The sequence below is a fragment of the Anabrus simplex genome, chromosome 2 (assembly GCF_040414725.1).
Source record: "Anabrus simplex isolate iqAnaSimp1 chromosome 2, ASM4041472v1, whole genome shotgun sequence".
In the NCBI taxonomy this organism is placed as follows: Eukaryota; Metazoa; Arthropoda; class Insecta; order Orthoptera; family Tettigoniidae; genus Anabrus; species Anabrus simplex.
This window is the reverse complement of record NC_090266.1, coordinates 341908107-341932579: the sequence shown is the minus strand read 5'-3', so window position 1 is coordinate 341932579 and position 24473 is coordinate 341908107. Positions and strand designations below refer to the sequence as shown.

General features: G+C 40.2%; 1 protein-coding gene across 1 annotated transcript in view; it reads right to left on the bottom strand.

The window, feature by feature from the left end:
* hook (hook microtubule tethering protein) overlaps positions 1 to 24473 on the bottom strand; it is a 277381-nt gene that overhangs the window by 60273 nt on the left and 192635 nt on the right. The window contains exons 9-10 of the mRNA XM_067140736.2: positions 15551 to 15715; positions 15313 to 15461 (exon numbers count right to left, since the gene is read on the bottom strand). Coding sequence (XP_066996837.1) covers positions 15313 to 15461; positions 15551 to 15715 — 314 coding nt within the window. The remainder of the gene's footprint in view (positions 1 to 15312; positions 15462 to 15550; positions 15716 to 24473) is intronic.

The window sequence follows — 24473 nt, the reverse complement described above, 5'->3', positions numbered from 1 at the left end:
CCCGATGGATGAGAAGTGCGATTTCGGAAGTTGTGCGGGAATTCGGCTTCACACGATCAACCGTGTCCAGGGTGTATCATGAATGGTTGAATGCGGGTGTCACCGTCCACAACAGACGAACGACCGGCCGTCCAGCCACCCTCGATGACCGTGACCGGCGACATCCGAGACGGATTCTCAATAGTGACAGACTGGCAACCATGCAACAAATCACGGCTCAATTCAACTCAGGCCGTGCTAGACACGTCTCCCAGTGGACAATCCGTAGGAACATGGGTTCTATGGGGTATGGGAGCCGGCGCCGCACATGGGTGCCACTGTTAACGCAACGTCATCAGGCACAACGATGCGCATTTGTCGCCAGTCACCAGGGATGGACACTGAAACAATGGCGTAACGTGATATGGTCAGACGAATCACGATTTCAACTGCACCATGCCGATGGGAGGCTCCGTGTATGGCGCAGACCACATGAAGCGATGGATCCCGCCTGCCTCGAAGGTGTGGTCCAAGGCGCTGGTGTGTCTGTTATGGTCCGGGGTGTATTTTCCTGGTATGGAATGGGCCCCCAAGTTTGTTCAGGAAGAGACTTTGAGTGGTATGCGGTATGTTGAGCTGCTCGGAGACCATCTCCACCCATTTTTGGCCTTCCAGTGCCCAGACGGTTCTGCAGTGTTTCAAGATGATAACGCGCCGCCACATCGCTCCCACGTCGCCCGGGAACGGTTCCAGGAACATGCAGCAGAGGTCCAACGACTGCATGGCCACCCAGGAGCCCCGATATGAACTCTATCGAGCATATCTGGGATGTCCTGGAACGCAGGCTCCGTGCCATGGATCCTGCACCCACAAACAGACCAGCATTGGCGGCCGCTCTGCAAATGATTTGGTGTCAGCTGCATCCAGAAGACTACCAAGGACTTGCCGACTCACTTCCACGGCGTCTCACTGCAGTTCACCGGGCCAGAGGAGGCCCAACACGCTATTAGGTGACTATCCCATGACATTTGCTAAGTCAGTGAACAGAGAATTAATTGCAAACCTTGATTCAGGGATGACCTATGAAATGGTAATGATTGTAGTTTTAAGGGCCTAACATGCACTTTATCATATCCTCCCCTCTAATATGAAGCCTGAGTGGAATCAACAGTTTGAAAACTACAAACAAACCCATCAGATATTCTAGTACCCTTTGATAGGTGGTTTCTACTGTGTCATACATTGCAGAAGGGGCTGCCTGGTTGAGACGGTAAAGGCGTGCTCGGTTCGCCCGGAAGGACGTGGGTTTGGAATCCCCGTCAGGAAGTCGTAAAATTTAAGAAACGAGATTTCCACTTCCGGAGGTGCATATGGCCCTGAGGTTCACTCAGCCTACACCAAAAATGAGTACCAGCTTAATTCCTGGGGGCAAAGGCGGCCGGGCGTAGAGCTAAGCACTCTACCCCATCACGTGCCAAGGTTAACAATGGTGGAAGCCTTTACCTTCCACTCCTCCAAGGGCCTTCATGGCCTGTACGGAGGTGACTTTGCTTTGCTTTGCATACATTGCAGAGGTACATTATTGCAAGTTTTTCATCTTTATAAAGTTCCAGGAATATTTATATTCTCTTTTAATATTAGCTTCTGATTGAGAGATGTAGTCTGTATGTGTATTTCCTACTAGGTTCTTAAGATTTCTTTCTTAATTGGTAGAACATGTCTAAGCTAAACTCAGAATGTTTCATGCATGCCTTGTGGTTACCCAGTCTTCTACGGGGGAAAAAATGAATCAACACGATATTATGAAAATCCTCATAAAATTGGCTATTGGCTTCATAAGGTTTACTATAATGTACTCCAACTAAATTCTTCCAATGATTTCTAAACTGCATAAAAGTTTGTTTTTTGAATTTTCATTAGCATACAGTATATTTTCTTTTATCGAATCCCTTCACATTTTCATAATGTAAAGATACTGTACTTTTGTAAAAAAAATATCTCTAAACTCAGTCAAAGACCCAAATAACTTCAACGAATTTCATGGTGAATATCTATCCATTGCCTTTCCTTTCGCTTAATATTGCCTGGATCAAAAATCAGAAAACAGGCAAAGATTTTATCTTGTTTAATTTTCTTGACGCTGCTGAATACAATTCTATTTAAAGAAGGACATGGGTTAACAAAGGTAGGTCCACCAGGTATAATGCCAATTAAGATCTCTTACAGTCCGGCTCCATGGCTAAATGGTTAGCGTGCTGGCCTTTGGTCACAGGGGTCCCGAGTTCGATTCCCGGCAGGGTCGGGAATTTTAACCATAATTGGTTAATTTCGCTGGCACAGGGGCTGCGTGAATGTGACGTCTTCATCATCATTTCATCATCACGACGCGCAGGTCGCCTACGGGAGTCAAATAAAAACATCTGCATTTGGCGGGCCGAACTTGTCCTCGGACACTCCCGGCACTAAAAGCCATACAGCATTTCATTTTCAGATCTCTTACAATCCTGATGTCTCTGAAACCCAAGTATCCACGATACAGCATGCTGGTTTCCTCGCTACTCCGGTCTTTTGAGTAGCGCGACTCGAGCGAAATGGGAGATCAAGTTTTTAAATTGAATTTTTTTTAGCAAAGCTAAAAAGCATCCTGTGCTGTATAATTACAAAATTTTTATTTTCTTACCATCCAAGGTTTCAGAAGAAATCTCTCTCTCAATTAGCCTCCAAACTTTTACAATAAAACCAATATTAAATTGGTTAGATGGCCTTTTCAACCAACAGAGAAATTCAAAAGATTGATTCGAAACTGAAGTAGAGGGGTCAAAATACTGTACAACCTTTGAATAAAATGCATAGTCAGGATGAAACCCTGCATCAGGGCTAGCCTGGGAATGTCAGATATGACATAATGACAATCCAATTTATTTTCCCAAAATGCTCTACATTCTTAAACAATTCAGAATTGACAATCAATAAAGTAATAGTCAATGGTATACACAGTGAAATTATCAACACTGCTGTTTATCAACAATGCTGTTTACAAAAACTAATCAAACTATCTCTCACAATACTCAACGCAGGCATCACAGCTACATACTACCAAATACACCAGGCATTGCACGAACTACATCAGATGCTGCAAGTATCTTTGCAAGAAGTGTTTTTGGGTCAGGCACTGGTTTTATGTACACGAGACTTTCGATATGCCACCCCACATGTGAAGAAATCCAGAGGCATTAGATAAGGGAAGTGGGATGGCCATGCAACATGAATTCTTCTTTCAATCCAATGCCTGTGATTTATGTGATTTAGTAAGTCGTGTGCACACTATCAGTGGCACACTTTTTAACAGTTGCAGCAGTACATCTTGTAAAAAGGTATGGCATGTCACTCCCATTCAAAAGCGGTGGCAGGAGGAATGGTTCAATCAAGTAATAATCACTGACAATACCGTCCCAAAAGCTATGAATCTATATTAGCTGCTGTGTTTGAAAAATTTTTTTTAGAATTTTCTTTACGTCACACAGACACAGATAGGTCTCTTGGCGACGATGGGATAGGGAAGGGCTAGGAGTGGGAATGAAGCGGCTGTGGCCTTAATTAAGGTGTAAAAATGGGAAACAATGGAAAACCACCTTCAGGGCTGCCGACATTGGGATTCGAACCCACTATCTCCCGGATGCAAGCTCACAGCTGCGCGCCCCTAACCGCACGGCCAACTCGCCTGGTTGTGTTTGAAAACAGCATGGGGATTATGCCGTGCTCAGATATGGCTGTTACAACAACTGAAATTGAAAACCCTGTAAGTTTACTTTTAAGGGAAACTGAGTTATATACAAAACTAAGTTATATGGAACACAATCTTTAATTTACGTGGAAATCACATGTCCGTGAAGTATCCATGGTTCTTAGCAATGGTTAAAATATTAAACTTTCTGGAGTCATTTTAAAAACACCATATCGTTCCTGGAAAGGCGAAGTATCGTAAGCGGCAAAATATGAATATTACAGGAGATGACAAAAACGATTAGCAACTCAAATACTTACAGTTTAGGCAGCTTTGGCTTTTATTTTACTCCAGAAATGAATTTTTCACCTTACTGTCATATTGGGTTAAGTATCTATTCAATCGTAGCGAAAAGGAACTTATTTAAAAGTTATGAATGTCTCTTACAATTGTTTGCCTGTTGTTGTCGAGTGCACTGTTTAACAAAGTGGTCCTTTTACAATAGTTTTTGTAGCGCTTATGATATTTTGGGGGGATTGGTTAGAAAGAATGCATGGCATGAGAATAATAAGAGATTTTCTTAAATGTTTGCATTCAGAAATGTAAATAAAAAGCAATAGGAAAACTGACTTGGTACACTACAATACGAGTCCGCCTCCAAAGCGTAACGGTTAGTGTTATTAGCTGCCATCCTCCGGGGCCCAGGTTCAATTCCTGGTACTGCCAGAAATTTAAGAATGGCAGGAGGGCTGGTATGTGATTCAAATGGTACAAGCAGCTCACCTCCATTAGGGGTGTGCCTGAAAGAGCTGCACCACCTCGCGATGAGGACACGAGTTTACATTTTTATACAATAAGAGAATCAAAGTGGAAATTACACTGATTGCAGTAAAATATTTAGAATGGAACATTTTTATCAGTCCTCCTCATCTGTTTGTGGTAACAAACTTGGAGTCGTAAGTAAGGTTTAGGCCCTCTTCACACGGAGCAACTCAAAAGAAACTGGTGTAGCTTGGATACCAGCAAACTGAGCGACCAGGCAACGCCGCTGGTATATTTCAATGGTAGCACTCACATGGCGCAACTGGAGTCCGAGAGACCAGAAGACCGAGCCGACCCAAGTATCCGCGACACAGCATGCTGGTTTCCTCGCTACTCCAGTCTCTTCAGTAGCGTCACTCGAACAAAATGGAATATCAAGTTTTAAAATTGAAATTTGTGTGCGAAGCTGAAAAGCACCCTGTGCTGTACAATTACAAAATGAAATGGTACTCAAGATGAGATGCCACTAACAGATCTTGCAGTGAGGTGGCCAATGTAGTTCAACTCGCAGGTAAGCACTCCGTATTTTCTTAATTAAAAAAAGTGTAAACAAGAAACAAAAAAGTGAAACTATAATGCCAGTTTCAGGTCAATGATTTATTCCACAATCGTTCCTAATAAATGAAGTGCATATGTAATGAATTACATAATAGCAAATCAATATGATGAAAGAAGGGTGAGTTTATGTGCAACATTTCCACTGCCATGGAAGGAAAGTGCAAGGAGTGAGAAGTAGTTGGTTAAATAACTTCTCACTTAATTTTTTTAAATATTGGCTTTACGTCGCACCGACACAGACAGGTCTTACGACGACAGTGCGAGAGGAAAGGCCCAGGAGTTGGAAGGAAGTGGCCGTGGGCTTAATTAAAGTACAGTCCCAGCATTTGCCTGGTGTGAAAATGAGGAACCACAGAAAAAGGGGTTCAAACCCATTGTTTCCCCAGATGCAAGCTCACAGCTACGCGTCCCTAACCGCACGGCCAACTCGCCCGGTTTTCTCACTTCAATTCATTAGGAGTAGCCCAAGCATGTAGTTCAAGCTCTCGCGATGGTATTTTGGCGAGAATTTCAGAACTGTAGAATGGTTGCGGAGTATATGGTAGATTTATTTTACACACAAAGTTGTGAAGAATGCAAACAGAGTTTATGATATCAACCACCCTTCCTGTAGTTCAGAACGGAATAGCAGTGTTTAGCACATGAACATTTTTCAGCCATCATTACAAAAGCCCATTCCACCGTTTTTCTTCCTCTGCTCAGTTTGTATTTAAAATTTCTTTTCACATTATCAAGAGTTCTTTGGCAGTATGTTCGCAGTAAATATGGTGGCAATAGGAAGGCTTCGTCTCTGACGAAGTAGTAAGGGAAGTCATAGTCATTTAAATCATCTAGTAATGGCGATGGCAATGGTACGTTCAGTCACTGATTTGTAATCCAGTGCTTCATAGCTGATGCATGAAATATCCCTCCATCACTGTTCCTGCCAGCATATCCAGTTTCGACAGCAGTGATAAACCACCGACATCATTACATATCGATAACGCTATAGTGTGATACATTTTATAATTGAAGTTACTTGAGCTGCTACCGGGTAGTTTTCCTATTCTAACGTGTTTCTCAAACATTCACGACTATATCACGTAGCCGCTACTCGAAACTGCGTAGGCCGTATGTAGAGAACGGGCAAGTTGGGTAGCCTAGTCACCCAGGTTCCTAGTATCCAGGCTACTACAATTTCTTTCGAGTAGCTCCATGTGAAGAGGAGCTCAGATACTCGTTTTGTGTCGCCTGCTAATCTCCTTGTTGGATATCACCCAGAAGTACACTCAGTTTCTGCAGCAACTCGGTCAAAAATTTATTCACAAGGTAACTACTGTCATGTCATAACGTGTAGCCTCCCCGAGAGGCCCGGTGCAGGTCTTTTGCCATATAGGTGACCTGGATTCAGATCCTTCTATTATTTCTGATCTTCTTCCAGCTGAAGCCTAACTCTTTTACAATACTTCTCAAACTGATACAACCTCCATAGAAACCAATCCTCTCTCCTGACACAGGTCGTAATTTAGATATTGATGGATTTGGCAACGGAGGGATGGGAAAGGGCTAGGATTGGGAAGGTATCGGCTGCGTCCTTAACTTCTTAAGCGAGGAGCTCGGTACACACCGGCTCACTCCCAGGTGGGGAGCGATTTCCCGGATTGAAGAAAATATTTAATTACTTGCTTAAAAACAATCTTAAGACTAAAATGAACTATAGAAGGGCTCTAAGAGAAATATTTACTTGAATATAGTGTATTTAATTATTGAAAAATCCTATTACTGTATTTTAATTTTTCAATGCTCTGTGCAATAACGTACTAAGTGCTTTCATACTGTGATACCGAGGTTGTTTCTTCCTAATAGCACAGCTCTGGTTTTTGTATATACAGTAACTTATATCTAAATATTTTAGGCAGTTTACTAACAATCTCTGCCTGGAAATACATTTTTCTATACATGAAAATCGTAGATTTACAAAGTTTACATGTACATAAAAGATATATAATGGAATAAGTTATAATAATCACAAAATTTTCTGTTATGTTGAATCAAAAAAATTTCTGTTATGTTGGTTAGCACTTTTGAGGGATCCAATTTATATACCTACAATTCATAAGTGACACACATGGACTATATTACACTACATTAAAGGTAATATTTAAAGTATTTACGGTGTTATTTTTTTACAGCTGTTCATTATGATACACACGGAACCAGACCATGTTACATACTCTGCCTTGGCTTCGTATAATTTGTACAATTCCATTCTGAAACATGATCGGTTTCTTGGTATGTAAACTTTCCACCCTAGTCACCCTTTCCATAACAAGAGGTTCTCATCAACTGATACTTTGCCTTCAGGGGTATAAGCTTAAAAAAATTTTGCTACCAGCTGGTCAAATACTTGTATATTCTGGGAGGAATGTCTCCATTATATGCCTCATTGTCAGAGAAATGTAAAAAGCTGTGGAGGAAAAAAAAAAAAATAAAAAAATAATAATAATAATAATAATAATAATAATAATAATAATAATAATAACAACAATAATATTATTTGCTTTACGTCCCACTATCGACTTTTACGGTTTTCGGAGATGCCAAGATGCTGGAATTTAGTTGTGCAGGTGTTCTTTTGCATGCTAGTAAATCTACCAACACGAGGCTGACATATTTGAGCACCTTCAGGTACCACCAGACTGAGCCAAGACTGAACCTGCCAAGTTGGAGTCAGAATACTGGCCAGTGCCTCAACCCCTGAGCCACTCAGGAAAAATCTCTTATGTGTTATCAGCTCATAGAAAATAGGCGTAGTCAACAAGCGATTGAGAGAAATATAATGTCCTAATTTAGGTTTCTGTACAATCCCCTGCAGCAACAGTATGTCTGTAAGAAGCTTTATTTCGTCCTTATTTGTCTGGATCCTGTCTTGATATTGATTCATTAGTTTCATCTTAACTGGGTTTTATGTGCAATTTTCTGTTGGGCATCTTTTGTCTGTTCAGGCATATCTCATCATTAAAAAATATTCAAATATTTTGCTCGGTTTTGTTTTCCCTAAAAACCCTCCCCTTACATCATGATGAAATTTTGGATCAAAGCGGGACCTTCTTTGTACATTTTTAGTCTGAGTTGACGAAAAAGTTGCACTGGTTGTAATACCAGTATATCATCACCACTGTCATGATCACTACTTGAACTGGAATCGAACGCGTGTTGTCACTTTGACAACGGCTGAACATTAAAAATTAAATAATTGAAAAAGAGGTTCAACCTATTCAATACATAAGAGAAAGAAATGTAGTGATTACGTTCTTATTTAATAGTAATTAGAAATGAGACCGGTTTCGACCCTAGTCCAGGTCATCGTCAGCCGTTTAAAACATAAAAAACATGAAAAACAATGCATATGAAAAAGAAAAAGGTTAAGTGAACTCTGGATCGGTATAAGATGAAATATAAATTGATGATGGGGATAGAAATAATGAGTCACTTAAAAGAAAAACAGTACGTAATATTATGAATGGTAGTGCGGCACACCTAATGATAGGTAAAGTCTCACAATGTTTATGAATAGTGGAGAACGGTCAAATGGGTCAGTTTTTATACTCTGTCAGGTACAAAGTCACAACACTATCGAACAACATATGAAGATCCATAAAGATGTTGAAGTTGCAGACGAATAAATTTATAGAAGCAAACTGCCAGCTCCCGGTGATCAGCGCGGCACTTTCAAGGTCATGCGCTGTGGTCTCGAACGCCAAAGTAGAATGGAGAATATCCTGAAGATCCAGTATTACTCATTTAATTATACTGAATTGCGTTGTATATTTCTATATATACGTACTTAACTTCCCGCAACCGAGGCAAATACTGGATCTTCAGGATATTCTCCATTCTACTTTGGCGTTCGAGACCACAGCGCATGACCTTGAAAGTGCCGCGCTGATCACCGGGAGCTGGCAGTTTGCTTCTATAAATCTATTTGTCTGCGACTTCAACATATTTATGGATCTTCATATGTTGTTCGATAGTGTTGTGACTTTGTACCTGACAGTGTGTAAAAACTGACCCATTTGACCGTTCTCCACTATTCATAAACATTGTGAGACTTTACCTATCATTGCGTGTGCCGTACTACCATTCATAATATTACGTACTGTTTTCCTTTTAAGTGACTCATTATTTCTACCCCCAGCATCAATTTATATTTCATCTTATACCGATCCAGAGTTCACTTAATCATTTTCCTTTTCATATGCATTGTTTTTCATGTTTTTTATGTTTCAAACGGCTGACGATGACCTGGACTAGGGTCGAAACCGGTCCCATTTCTAACTACTATTAAATAAGAATGTAATCACTACATTTCTTTCTCTTATGTATTGAATAGGTTGAACCTCTTTTTCAATTATTTAATTTTTAACGTTAATACTTTCAATACGGAACAATGAAGTTTCTATCTTTAACGGCTGAACATTCGCATCAGCTGGGCCCAAACCCTGTGCATTCGAGCCTCCATTACTAGTTCCAGGTAAATTCCAAAACGAATTCCCCTTCGGCAGAACTTACTTCACCAAGATCACTATCCTCCCCACTAAATTCCAACATTTTGTTTACCATGACCCATAAATCATCTTCCTTTAACAGTGGCGGCCGGTAATTCCTTTTAGACCTTTTAGCGGAAAAAATAAAAGTAAAAGAATCGAATAGAAACCTGGTCTCTACAGCTTGGAAGGAAATAATAAATGTTGCGTAACTCGAGGTAAACACTCACTACAGCCGTGAAGGAAGAACTCAAGATTGAGGATAATAAACATACATACATACATACATACATACATACATTATCATTACAGACTGTTATGCCTTTCAGCGTTCAGTCTGCAAGCCTCTGAGAATTTACTAAACGTCGCCACAATCCTCGATTTGCAACCAGTGTTGCGGCCTCATTTAGTTGTATACCTTTTATCTTTAAATCGTTAGAAACAGAGTCTAACCATCGTCGTCTTGGTCTCCCTCTACTTCTCTTACCCTCCATAACAGAGTCCATTATTCTCCTAGGTAACCTATCCTCCTCCATTCGCCTCACATGACCCCACCACCGAAGCCGGTTTATGCGTACAGCTTCATCCATCGAGTTCATTCCTAAATTAGCCTTTATCTCCTCATTCCGAGTTCCCTCCTGCCACTGTTCCCACCTGTTTGTACCAGCAATCATTCTTGCTACTTTCATGTCTGTTACTTCTAACTTATGAATAAGATATCCTGAGTCCACCCAGCTTTCGCTCCCATAAAGCAAAGTTGGTCTGAAAACAGACCGATGTAAAGATAGTTTCGTCTGGGAGCTGACTTCCTTCTTACAGAATACTGCTGATCGCAACTGCGAGCTCACTGCATTAGCTTTACTACACCTTGATTCAATCTCACTTACTATATTACCATCCTGGGAAAACACACAACCTAAATACTTGAAATTATCGACCTGTTCTAGCTTTGTATCACCAATCTGACATTCAATTCTGTTGGATTTCTTACCTACTGACATCAATTTAGTCTTCGAGAGGCTAATTTTCATACCATACTCATTGCACCTATTTTCAAGTTCCAAGATGTTAGACTGCAGGCTTTCGGCACAGTCTGCCATTAAGACCAAGTCGTCAGCATAGGCCAGGCTGCTTACTACATTTCCACCTAACTGAATCCCTCCCTGCCATTTTATACCTTTCAGCATATGATCCATGTAAACTACAAACAGCAAAGGTGAAAGATTACAGCCTTGTCTAACTCCTGTAAGTACCCTGAACCAAGAACTCATTCTACCATCAATTCTCACTGAAGCCCAATTGTCAACATAAATGCCTTTGATCGATTTTAATAATCTACCTTTAATTCCATAGTCCCCCAGTATAGCGAACATCTTTTCCCTCGGTACCCTGTCATATGCTTTCTCTAGATCTACGAAACATAAACACAGCTGCCTATTCCTCTCGTAGCATTTTTCAATTACCTGGCGCATACTGAAAATCTGATCCTGACAGCCTCTCTGTGGTCTGAAACCACACTGGTTTTCATCCAACTTCCTCTCAACAACTGATCGCACCCTCCCTTCCAAGATGCCTGTGAATACTTTGCCTGGTATACTAATCAATGAGATACCTCGATAGTTGTTGCAATCCTTCCTGTTCCCTTGCTTATAGATAGGTGCATTACTGCTTTTGTCCAATCTGAAGGTACCTTACCAACACTCCACGCTAGTTTTACTACTCTATGAAGCCATTTCATCCCTGCCTTCCCACTATACTTCACCATTTCAGGTCTAATTTCATCTATTCCTGCTGCCTTATGACAATGGAGTTTATTTACTATCCTTTCCACTTCCTCAAGCATAATTTCACCAACATCATTTTTCTCCTCCCCATGAGCTTGACTGTTTGCAACACCACCATGATAATTTCCTTTTACATTGAGAAGATGTTCAAAATATTCCCTCCACCTCTCCAGTGATTCCCTGAGATCTGTTATGAGTTCACCTGAATTACTCAAAACACTGTTCATTTCCTTTTTCCCTCCCTTCCTAAGATTCTTTATTACTGTCCAGAAAGGTTTCCCTACTGCTTGACCTAGCCTTTCCAGGTTATTACCAAAATCTTCCCATGACTTCTTTTTGGATTCAACAACTATTTGTTTCGCTCTGTTTCTTTCATCTACGTACAAATCCCTGTCTGCCTCGGCCCTTGTTTGAAGCCATTTCTGATAACCCTTCTTTTTACGTTTACAGGCTGCTCTCACTTCATCATTCCACCAAGATGTTCGCCTTTTCCCATCTTTACACACAGTTGTTCCTAGGCATTCCCTTGCTGTTTCTACTACAGCATCCCTGTATGCCACCCATTCACTTTCTATATCCTGAACCTGCTTACTGTCTACTGTTCGAAACTTCTCACTAATCATATCCATGTACTTCTGTCTAATTTCCTCGTCCTGGAGATTTTCTACCCTTATTCGTTTGCAGACAGATTTCACTTTCTCTACCCTAGGCCTAGAGATACTTAGTTCACTATGGATCAGATAATGGTCTGTATCATCGAAAAATCCCCGAAAAACTCGTACATTCCTAAAAGATTTCCTGAATTCAAAGTCTGTTAAGATATAGTCTATTATGGATCTGGTACCCCTAGCCTCCCATGTGTAGCGGTGAATAGCCTTATGCTTGAAGAATGTATTCGTAACAGCTAAACCCATACTAGCACAGAAGTCCAGCAAACGCTTCCCATTCCCATTAGCTTCCATATCTTCCCCACATTTACCAATCACTTTTTCGTATCCTTTAGTTCTATTCCCAACTCTCGCATTGAAATCGCCCATTAGCACTATTCTATCCTTGCTGTTGACCCTGACCACGATGTCACTCAATGCTTCATAAAACTTGTCAACTTCATCCTCATCTGCACCCTCACATGGTGAATACACGGACACAATTCTTGTCCTAATTCCTCCCACTGACAAATCTACCCACATCATTCGCTCACTTACGTGCCTAACAGAAACTATGTTGCGTGCAATGGTATTCCTGATAAAGAGCCCTACCCCAGACTCTGCCCTTCCCTTTCTAACACCCGTCAAGTACACTTTATAATCTCCTATCTCTTCCTCCTTATCTCCCCTTACCCGAATATCACTTACTCCTAGCACATCCAGATGCATCCTCTTTGCTGACTCAGCAAGTTCTACCTTCTTTCTTCCATAAGCCCCATTAATATTGATAGCTCCCCATCGAATTCCATTTTGTTCGCCAAGTTGTTTCCAAGGAGTCCCTCGCCTGTCAAATGGGAGTGGGACTCCATTACTTCCATAGGTCCGAGGCTTGCTTAAAGTGTTCTGAGCTCGGTAAATTCATGAAGCAGGATGCTGCCCTACTTGCACATAGTCCAAGTGAGGATCTCTCCTCTAACGGGTTATGAACCACCGGTGAATTGTGTAGTCCTAGCCGCCTGAGCACAAGGAGGGCCACGACTCAGAATATGTCCGAGATGCCCACTCCCATTCCATAGCAACTGGTATCCCGACTCTCAGGACCACTTACTAGGCCACTCAGCCGTTGCCCATGGTTCACGAACTAGGACGTGACTACAGTAACCCACAAACACGAACCACGAGGATAATAAATCAGGTCACAATTCTAATGTGTCATCAGAGAGGTCTGTTTAATATCACAATCTCCAAAAATCCCTTCTATAGCAATATTATTGCACCCAAGGGATGATTAGGCGACATAATTAAGCGATGAGTTAACCCTCAAATGGTCTATTTATACGACTGTTATGGTCACACGATTTTCAGGATTTTTGTATACTTTCAGTAAAAAATTCTTAAAAATAGGTTTTAAAAGAAAAGTATACAGTGTAATACATTTTATTAAATCCTAATATCATAGGCTATTGAAATAAAAATATTTTTATTTTGTACCTGTTATTATGTCTTTACAGCCATCCTGAGTTTCCAAAAAAGTGTTCCAAAATGTTATTGTAAAATGTGTGCACCCCTACCAGACACTAAAATACTCGACTTACCCAAGAAAGTCAAATCACAATGTTGCTCACAATTTTATGCACTTCAAAAAAATATAAACACTTTAGATGATATATACACAAATAAAGATAGACAAGCACAAGAACGCCTCCACAAAGTCAAGAGGAGCTACCAGAACTAGACTGCTCTCTCCTTTTTCTTCCTCTCCTTTCAGGCCTCCAGAAGTACTGTAAATTGTGGTAACACTCCCTGTGAACTGCACAGTTACCACCCGGGCACCATTACCGGCTCCTTCTCCTTTTTTTATTGGTCCACAGATTATTCATAAACATTCTGCTTTCCAGGAAGTTTGTCAAGCTTGTGTGCAGAGCCTGGGATTTGCGGAGGAATATGGTCATTTGAAGTTGATAGACATTCAACAATACTAATAATGAAATCTCTTCTTGTTGTTGGCTTGTCAGTGTTCAAGCTGTACAGAACAAAAGCATTGAACAGTGCCAGATAAATCAAATTGAAAAGATCTTCTTCCAGTACTTGTGTGTATTTCTGAATTTTAAGACTGCGCAGTTCATTTAAACGGCAGTCTACTGCCTAGCAACTAATCAAAAAGAGAGACTGTAATCTGCTGTTTAAAATTATACTACACAGAGCACATTTGTGTGTTACTACGCATAACAAGAGGGTGCCTAATGAACGGCTGCAAAACAGTCGATGTATCGTCATAGGCCACAACGATGTGTACAAAAAGGGTGATACATCCTTGTTTAACCATTTGAGGGTTAAAGCTTCAGCGCGAGGCTATTAGACTTCAGGTCGTTCTTGCCTGGACGTAAGTTGCGTTCTTTATGATGTAACTCGTGGATGACACATTGGTAATGGGAGGACATAGTTGAAAAAATTCACATCAGAGGGCAGATTTATCAGAATACCCTGCTGAAAAAGAAATAAACCTCTGCAGGCAGGCAAATGAGAAAAAAAAAAGCGGATATGTACGCGTTTCCCACCGAGCAAGCGACTTCCAGCAGCGGATCTCGCCGCATCGCCCACCGAACGAGTTAATTAAGGTACAGCCCCACCATTTGCCTCGTGTGAAAATGGGAAACCACGGAAAACCAACTTCAGGGCTGCCGATAGTGGGGCTCGAACTCACTATCTCCCGAATACTGGATACTGGCCGCACTTAAGCAACTGCAGCTATCGAGCTCGGTCATTTACTGTTAGAAAACCCTGCCTAGTTTTAAAGACCATCCACTACAATGAACAAAAGAAGTTTCCCTAAACAAATATGATAAATTTTTAAATCAACACAAGACATTTTTTGTTTCTAACAAACCACACTGTTAATTTCAACTAAACTGTAACTGGCTGAAGATGACCTACTAGGGTCTTTTTTTTTTTTTTTTTTTGCTAGTTGCTTTACGTTGCACCGTCACAGATAGGTCTTATGGCGACGATGGGACAGGAAAGGGCTAGGGGTGGGAAGGAAGCGGCCGTGGCCTTAATTAAGGTACAGCCCCAGCATTTGCCTGGTGTGAAAATGGGAAACCACGGAAAACCATTTTCAGGGCTGCCGACAGTGGGGTTCGAACCTACTATCTCCCGAATACTGGATACTGGCCGCACTTAAGCGACTGCAGCTATCGAGCTTGGTCCTACTAGTGTCAAAACATATATAAAATATTTAAAAAATAAAATCTTACGTATTGAGAACTACCTACTTGATCTCTGGAGGAATCATCTTTTCTGAAACTGTCTCAGCTAACAATGTATCCGGAGCACCAGCAGGACAACTGCCCCTCAGCTGAAGTTGGGAACACTTCATTTCTTCATTTGTCTCTTTTAAAGAATCCCGTTCAACAATTAAACGCTGAAAAGTATAAATATTAACATAAGTACCCATATTACATAGGTTCAGTTTAGTAAGACATACGATAAACTGTACATTAATGTGCATACCTCTTTTTCCCTTTGTATGGCATTAAGTCTCTCTTGCAACTTTTTGCAGTCAAATTCCATCTTGTCTGCTCGTTTGGTCTCTTCATTAAGTCTGTGATCCAATTCAGCAGCTTGCTTTTTGTATGATTCCAACTGAGATTTTAATGCCCCACTCTTTTTTAGCTCCTAGATATTAAATTAAAAGTAATTACTTGTCACATGATAAACCACATTTCTTGAAGTTTATGTAATATAGAACCTATTTACATAATCTAGTTGTCAAGATATTTGAATTTGAAATAGCATTAACCTAGTTCAATAGATGTCCTATTTTAAACAGACATTCAAAATTTCTGAAGATAATTTATTTCAAACATTTCAATAAACTGATGAGTACACATTGGAAAGGGACCAGAACGTGGCTCCTCATTTCAAAGAATATTCATAATAAAAGGGAACTTTTTCACATTTTTTTCTAAGGATATTTTCCTTGGTGATCTGTACAAAACTTTAATGGAACCCTTCATATATCTTGTTATTCTTTGAAGTGGTTATGTTGTTTTTGAACACTTCCAACATACATTAATGTAAAAAGTGTTATAAACCACAATCCTCTTTATGGATTATTTTTCCATCTGTACGTAAGGTTATATTAAAGTTTTACAGCACAGCTCAATGCAGTGGATGTTTCCATTATTAACAAATACACCAAAGTGGAAACCATAGTAATATATAATAATTTCGTGTGGCTATTTCTAGCCGGGTGCAGCCCTTGTAATGCAGACCCTCTGATGAGGGTGGGCGGTATCTGCCTTGTGTAGGTAACTGCGTGTTATTGTGGTGGAGGATAGTGTTGTGTGTGGTGTATGAGTTGCAGAGATGTTGGGGACAGCACAAACACCCAGCCCCCAAGCCACTGGAATTAACCAATGATGGTTAAAATCCCCGACCTGACCATGAATCAAACCCGGGACCCTCTGAACCGAAGGCCAGTATGCTGACCATTCAGCCGAGTCAGACACCATAGTAATGAAAGTTAGTAAATGAATTACATGGAGCTGTCGACTCCTATCATCAAATACTTCAATCCTCAGCAGTCTACAAAAGATCACACTGAAAACTATTTTACAATGAGGCGATTTCAGATGGTAGTATACAGAATATCAACAGTAACCTCATAAGACAAAGGATTATAGCAAAATTAGCATGCAAGTTTCTTTTTAAAACAACAATACTGTTCCATATTTAAGCTACATCTCCAAGGAGGGCACGATTAGCGCAGTGTCTTAGCTACAAGGGTTTCTGCCCATACGGCCAAGGTTTGAATTGTGGTTGATCCTTTCACCAGAAAAATCAAGTTGTATCACGAATGGCAGTCACCCTTAAACCCCGGACGAAAACCCAAAATGAGCCTAGCACCAGTGATCCCAGAAATGTCTGGGATAAGCTGAAGAAAGTTTAGTCCTTATTTAAGCTATCTTTCCCTTACAGAGAATGAAAGTACTTTTTTTTTTTTTTTTTTTTTTTTTTTTTTGGAAAGAGGAAAATTTTGAATTAAATATCAGATATTTTGTTTGATGAGTAATTGTGATAAAGAATGCATAATTTGTGATATCTGAAACCATTTCTTTTCAGTTTCACTTCAGTTAATTTATAACTAACAGTTATTTAAACAGAAAGAATAAACTAAATAGAAAAGGATTTCCATGTTTTAGGTATGAAAGGAATAAAAATCTAAGACTAATTTTCAATACACTGAACCGAATAAATAAGAGGGCTGTTTCTTTACAAAGGGCAACTATTAATTACAACTGATACAAAAGAAATACCTCTATGACATGTCTACAGTCCCTCAATGTAGGCCCAAGCATTATGTAGAAACCATTGCCAGTGGTGTGGAAGCTGTAGTATCCCTGTAGCAGCACCTGTTCTCTGAATCTTGGGAATGGAGCGGTCTATCACCTGCAGAACTTTGGGAACAGTTGGGAAGTGGATGTCATGAGGCAGTTCCTTCATCTCTGGTACCAATCCAAAATTGAACAGTAATACTGTGCATTCACAGTCTGTCCTTGGGATATGGTACGTTTTAATACTCTGAAATCACCTTCACAGCCGTACACCAGAATCGGTCACCTTCACGTTAATGGGATTCTGAAGCATTTTTTTACTTTTGTGGGGAGCCGTATTGATGCAACTCATTCGAAGTTTGGGCTCATACAATCAGGCCCATATCTCAATCATCGTTATGATACAGCATAGGAAAACAGTTGTCAACTTGGATACTAACCGCTCTTCGGGTCTCTCAGGCTGCTTCTCATTGTCATGGCAAAAGAAAGACAATATTAAGAAACATGTAACGTCAATTAAACACGTGGCTAAAAAGAAGAATCACAATGTTCAACAAGTTCAGTTTCAGATTGTGCAATCCATGAATTCTGAGAAATGGCAAAAATTGGAAAAAAATTACACCGCAAAGATGACTGTCACCCAAATTAGATGAATTAACCACGGAACTGGAAGACATCGCAAATTTTGCATAACTATAATTGGATGCATGCCACGCTCGTAATATTACAGCCGTAGCAGAGCATCAGTCATTCTCCTCACTCGCATTATTGCGAGCGCAGCAATATAATGGTTTATGGCAAATCTCGATGTTTAAACAAATGATGCAGCATTTGGGACTGTGGTTATGATGATGCAGTAATGCTTGCACAATGCCTATCTGCAGATTACGCCGATAATTTGGTCTTCTACCTGCGTGAACCCCTGTGAACCATGCGACCCTGTCGCAGTGGAGAGGCCTGCGCGTCCCAATGAAGCAGGTAGGTGAGCCGTAGGTGCAAACTTACTGTAGGGGTATCTGTCGAGAGATCACACTAACATAATAGAGTTTGAGGGATGTTCCACCATTCAACACATTGTAAAATATATTAAATTTATTAAGCGAAGACCGGTTTCGACTCCCTTGGAGTCATCATCAGTTCTTGTAGAATATCAAATCAAGGGGAATCTGATAACAATTATCATTAGGGTAGCATACATACATCTCGATTGGTTGACATAAAACATCATAATAAAATTATACACATAATGGCGATTGCCTGAAAACATATCAATGGGTTGTAAAACATAGTGACAAATTATGCTCACGATGACATGAAACATTTTGCGCTTTAAGAAAGATCTTGGTTCTGGGTTTAAATGCTGTCGTGTGTTTGTAGAACATGGAGCAGACTGTCGGTCTTGTTACAATCAATTTGAAAATATGTGAATCAGTTGCAATAAAAACTAATGAAAAATTATATACTTACTGACCGAAGACGCTTAGCACTTTAAGTGAGTTAACTGATTCACATATTTTCAAAGTGATTGTAACAAGACCGACAGTCTGCTCCATTGCAAGTAATGAAAATCATTTTATTTTCCGTATTGAAAGAATCTCAATAATAATAATATAAAAGAATTTATTGGACTCCAACCTATTCAATACATTACTGGATGTTAACATTTTTAGTTAAACATCGTTAAAATGGAGACATGTTTCGCCCTCCATGTGGGGCATCATCAGTCATATCAAAGTACCTCAAAGTACCTCCAACCAGACGTCTGGTTTAATTTTGAGGTACTTTGATATGACTGATGATGCCCCACATGGAGGGCGAAACATGTCTCCATTTTAACGATGTTTAACTAAAAATGTTAACATCCAGTAATGTATTGAATAGGTTGGAGTCCAATAAATTCTTTTATATTATTATTATTAGTCTGCTCCATGTTCTACAAACACACGACACCATTTAACCCCAGAACCTACATCTTTCTTAAAGCGCAAAATGTTTCATGTCATTGTGAGCATAATTTGTCACTATGTTTTACAACCCATCGATATGTTTTTAGGCAATCGTCATTATGTGTATAATTTTATTATGATGTCTTATGTCAACCAATCGAGATGTATGTAGGCTACCATAATGATGATTGTTATCAGATTCCCCTTGATTTGATATTCTACAAGAACGTATGACTCCAGCAAGGGAGTCGAAACCGGTTTTTGTTTAATAAATTTAATATATTTTACAATGTGTTGAATGGTGGAACATCCCTTTAACTCTATTATATTAGACCACACTAACGAATGGTTCATCGAAAGGGGGGTAGCAGCCTTTTGGAAACTGCAAGGCCGGCAGTCTGGATGATTGACTGATATGGTCTTGTAATAATATTTTACATGGCTTAGCTGTGTTGATACTGTTTTGCAGCTGAAAGCAATGGGAAAATACAGCCGTAACTAACTTCAGAGGACATTCAGCACTGTATGAAAGAATGATGTACAGATGATGGCTTCCTCCTGGGTAAAATATTCTGGAGGTAAAATAGTCCCCATTTGGATCTCCGGGCAGAGAGTACATGGAAGGGGGACAACCATGAGGAAGACGAATACTGACATTCTGCGAGTCAGAGCGTGGAATGTTAGAAGTTTAAACGTTTGAATTGTAGTTGTAGGTCAGAGAATCTGAAGAGGGAAAAATGATACACTAAAATTAGATGTAGTTGCTATAAGTGAAGTGCTTTGGCAGAAAGAGCAGGATTTTTGGTCAGGCAACTACAGAAATATCAACAATAAGAAAATAGGGCAGCGGGTAAGCTTCCACGACCAGCATAGTGAACAAATTATTGTCGTCAAAATAGACACCACAATAGTGCAGGTTTGTACGCCTATTAGATGAAATTGAAAGAATATATATGAAGATATAGGAGATTTAATACAATATTTAAAAGGAGATAAGAATCTAATTGTGATGGGAGATCGGAATTCAGTGGTAGGCAAAAGAAAAAAAGGTAATGCCCTAGGAGAATTCGAACTGGGATGAAGGAATGAAAGAGGAAGTTGACTAGTTGAATACAGCACCGATCATAATTTACTCCTTGCTAATACTTGGTTGAAAGACCACTAACTATGGCTGTATACGTGGACTACATCTGAAGACACAAGAAGGTATCAAATAGACTTCATTATTAGGCAGAGATTCAGAAACCACTTCCCAGAAACAGATGTGGATTTTGACCACAACATGGGTCATGAAATGTCATCTTGAAGATTGAATGGTGAAGATACAGGAATGCAAAAATTGAAGAGGGCAGAAGAGAATATAGGTGTGTTTTTTTTTGCAAGCTGCTTTACGTCGCACCAACACAGATAGGTCTTATGGCAACGATGGGACAGGAAAGGGCTAGGAGTGGGAAGGAAGCGGTCCTGGCCTTAACTGAGGTACAGCCCCAGCATTTGCCTGGTGTGAAAATGGGAAACCACAAAAAACTATTTTCAGGGCTGCCGACAGGGTTCGAACCCACTATCTCCCGGATGCAAGCTCACAGCTGCGCGCCCCTAACCGCACGGCCAACTCTCCCAGTACGAATATAGGTGATTAAAGAATGAAGTAAATAGAAAGTGCAGGTCAGCTAAGGAATAACAGCTAAAAGAGAAGAGCAAGGACGTTGAATGTTGTATGGTCCTAGGAAAGGAAGATGCTGCATACAGGAAAATCAACTGAAACCTTAAAGAAAAATTAGGTGTATGAATATTAAGAGCTTAGATGAAAAACCACTTATAGAGAAAGAAGACAAGGCAGAAAGATGGCAGAAACATAGTATACTATTATATCAAGGGAAAGAATTCGATCAGGGCCTCTCAGGGTGCATGCGCGTGGTGCATGCACTGTGCACGGTGCAAAAGATGACTTGGCCTGGTTGACCAGAGTGCAGACCCCCCACTCCTCGATTTGGAGCAATAGCGCTTACTCTCTCTTTCCTCACGCCCGTCTCGCTCGCTCCGCCTGTCTCCCTCTGCCCCACTTGCGCCGTAGCGCTCCAAATCCGGGTTGAGTTGAGCCAAGCTTAGCCGAGTAGCCCAGAGACGAAGCGTTGATCCGAGCCATGCCGAGCAGCATCGATGCACGGTGCTTTTGTGCCTCGATCTGCACGCGTGAGATTTTGGGCGTTTGAGAGGCCCTGAATTAGATGATAAATTTCTGGAACAAGAAGAGGCTGTTGCTGATTAAATGGGAGACCCAATTTTGAGGTTAGAATTCAACAGAGTTTTGAGATACCTAAATCGGATCAAGGCATCTAAAATTGATGACACACACTTAGAAATACTGCCTGCCTTAGAAGAAAGCATGGGGAGGTTACCCTGTTTAGTGCATAAGATGTATGATACAGGAGAAGTGCCATCCGATTTTAGACAGACTGTTGTTAAAACTATTCTCAAGAAATCAGGTCCCAACAAGTGTAAAAACTACCGTACCATTAGTTTAGTATCTCATGTTTACAAAATTTTGACACACATTATTTACAGAAGAATGGCAAGACAAGTTGAAGTTGAGTTGGGAGAATAATTTTGGCTTCAGAAGAAATATAGGAACACATGAAGCAATCCTGACTTTATGCCTGATGTTAGGACGATTGAATTAAGACAAGCCTACATACGCGGTATTCATAGATCTAGAAAAGGCATTTGATAATGTTGATTGGACCAAGCTATACAAGATTCTGAAGGTGATGTGAATCAGATACCAAGAAAGAAGAATTATCTACAATCTGCACAATAATCAGTCTGCAGTGATAAGAATCAAAGGCAAAAAAAAGCAGCAATCAAGAAAGGAGTAAGGCAAGGGTGCCGTTTGTCCCCTCTCCTTTTCAATGTTTACATAGAACAGGCAATAAATGCAATCAAAGAGGAATTTGGAAAAGGCATCACAATCCAAGGAGAGGAAATCAAAACTCTGGGATTTGCTGAGGATATTGTTATTTTATCTGAGTCTGCAGAAGATCTGGAGAAATAGCTGAATGGTATGGGCAGAGTCTTGGAAAAGGAGTACAAAATGAAAAATAAATCCAAAACAAAGATAGTGGATTGCAGTCGAATGGAGTTAGGTGATGCAGGAAATATGAGATTAGGAAATTAAGTCAACACATAGAGGTTGAAGGCCGTACGCCGTGTAGACTTTGTAATTTATTATGGAGAACAAAGCCTGCATGGCATACATTCTCAGATTTTCATCTTTGTTACTACGAAACAAATGAACTATGGGCATTGATCGGCACTGCAGTATAGGATTTGGTTCATATAGTTCCTCCCAAAAATATAGATGGCAGCAACCTACAGCTCTACACGCCATACTCTTCCTTTCAAATCGTGTAAGAGCTGTGTCAGCTCGACAGCAGTATGCACGTAATGGCAGCAACAGTGATTTATGCCAACTGAACAGACCTAACAGATCATACATAATATTTATGCACTAATTATTATGTAGATTTATCTCTTGTACAAAAAATTATGAACAGCCTAAAAGCCAAATAAACTCAATATCAGCCAAATACCATTAGTTAATTACTTCTGCCATTATTAGTTATTCTACTATCCAAGTAACAGTATTCATCTTCTAAATCACATTGAGGTCTTACTCACTTTCATACATTTTTATACTCCGGACTGGCCATTTTTCACAAATTTTGGATTTTAAAATTAAATACTATTTTTGAACTTATGCAATTTTTTTTATTTCACTATATTTGAGTTCATACTTTGTACTTCATATCTGTGAAAACTGTAACACAACTGATAGATCTCTTACCATCGAAATAGTGGATTGAAATTAATAGTTTTTTATTTTGTTCAACGTATAACCTTTACTATTAGTATATGGCTGATATTGAGTTTATTTGGCTTTCAAGCCATTCATAAACCAAACCAAACCCCATGGCGCAACAGCCCTGAAGGGCCACGGCCTACCAAGGAACCGCTGCTAAGCCCAAAGGTCTGGAGATTATACAACGTCGTGTGGTCAGCATGATGAATCCTCTCGGCCGTTAGTTATTCCTGGCTTTCTAGACCGATGCCACCATCTCACCATTACATAGCTCCTCAATTGTAATCACGTAGGCTGTGCAGACCTAGAACCAGCCCTCAGATACAGGAATTGACCAGGAACTGAACCCGGGGTCTCCGTGTAAAAGGCAGGCACGCTACCCCTACACCATGGTGGGGCTCTATAGGCCGTTCATAATTGTTTTAATTTCTCGAAACGATCCACGAGTTCCAAATTCCTTACCCAACATTTAATTCTCTCTAATGTTTCTTCCCTAATGAAATCATGTCAGCCTTGGAAATGCCAATTTTCAAGTTTTACTCCCTGCACCTTATTTCAAGCTCCAAAATATTAGACTGCCAGCTTTCAGCACAGTCTGCCATTAAAACCAAGTTATCAGCGTAAGCCAAACTGCTTACTACATTTCCACCTAACTGAATCCCTCCATCACGTTAGATCTTTCAGCACATGATACATGTATACTACACGAACAAAGGTGAAAGAATACAGCCTTGTGAAACACCTGTGACTTCTCTGAACAATGAACTCATTCTACCATAAAATTCCACAATCCCCCCGTACGTCTAACATCCTTTCCCATGGCACACTGTCGTATTCCTCCCCTACATCTACAAAACATGAACAAACTCTCTATTCCTCATACAGCATTTTTCAATGATTTGATGCACATGGAAAATCTGGTACTCACACCGTTGTCTAACACCTCCGTTGTCTGAAACCATGCAGGTTTTATGACAGAGTAGTTTATTTACCAGAAGCGTTATTTCACTACCTTTGTTGTTCTCCTCTGTTTGGGACTGCAACATAAAGATGCCCTTTTATGCTGAGAAGATTAAAAAAAATATTCTTTCCAACTGTCAAATAATTCTTTAAGATCTACAATGAGTTCACCTGATTTACCCAATACCCTATTCACTTCTAAGATTCTTTATTACAGTCCAGAAAAGTTTACCGGCTGCTTGACCGAGCCTTTCCAGGTTTTACCAAAATCTTCATGTTTTTTTCTTGGGTGCCACAATGGTTTATTTTGTTTTGTTTTGTTTTGTTTCTTT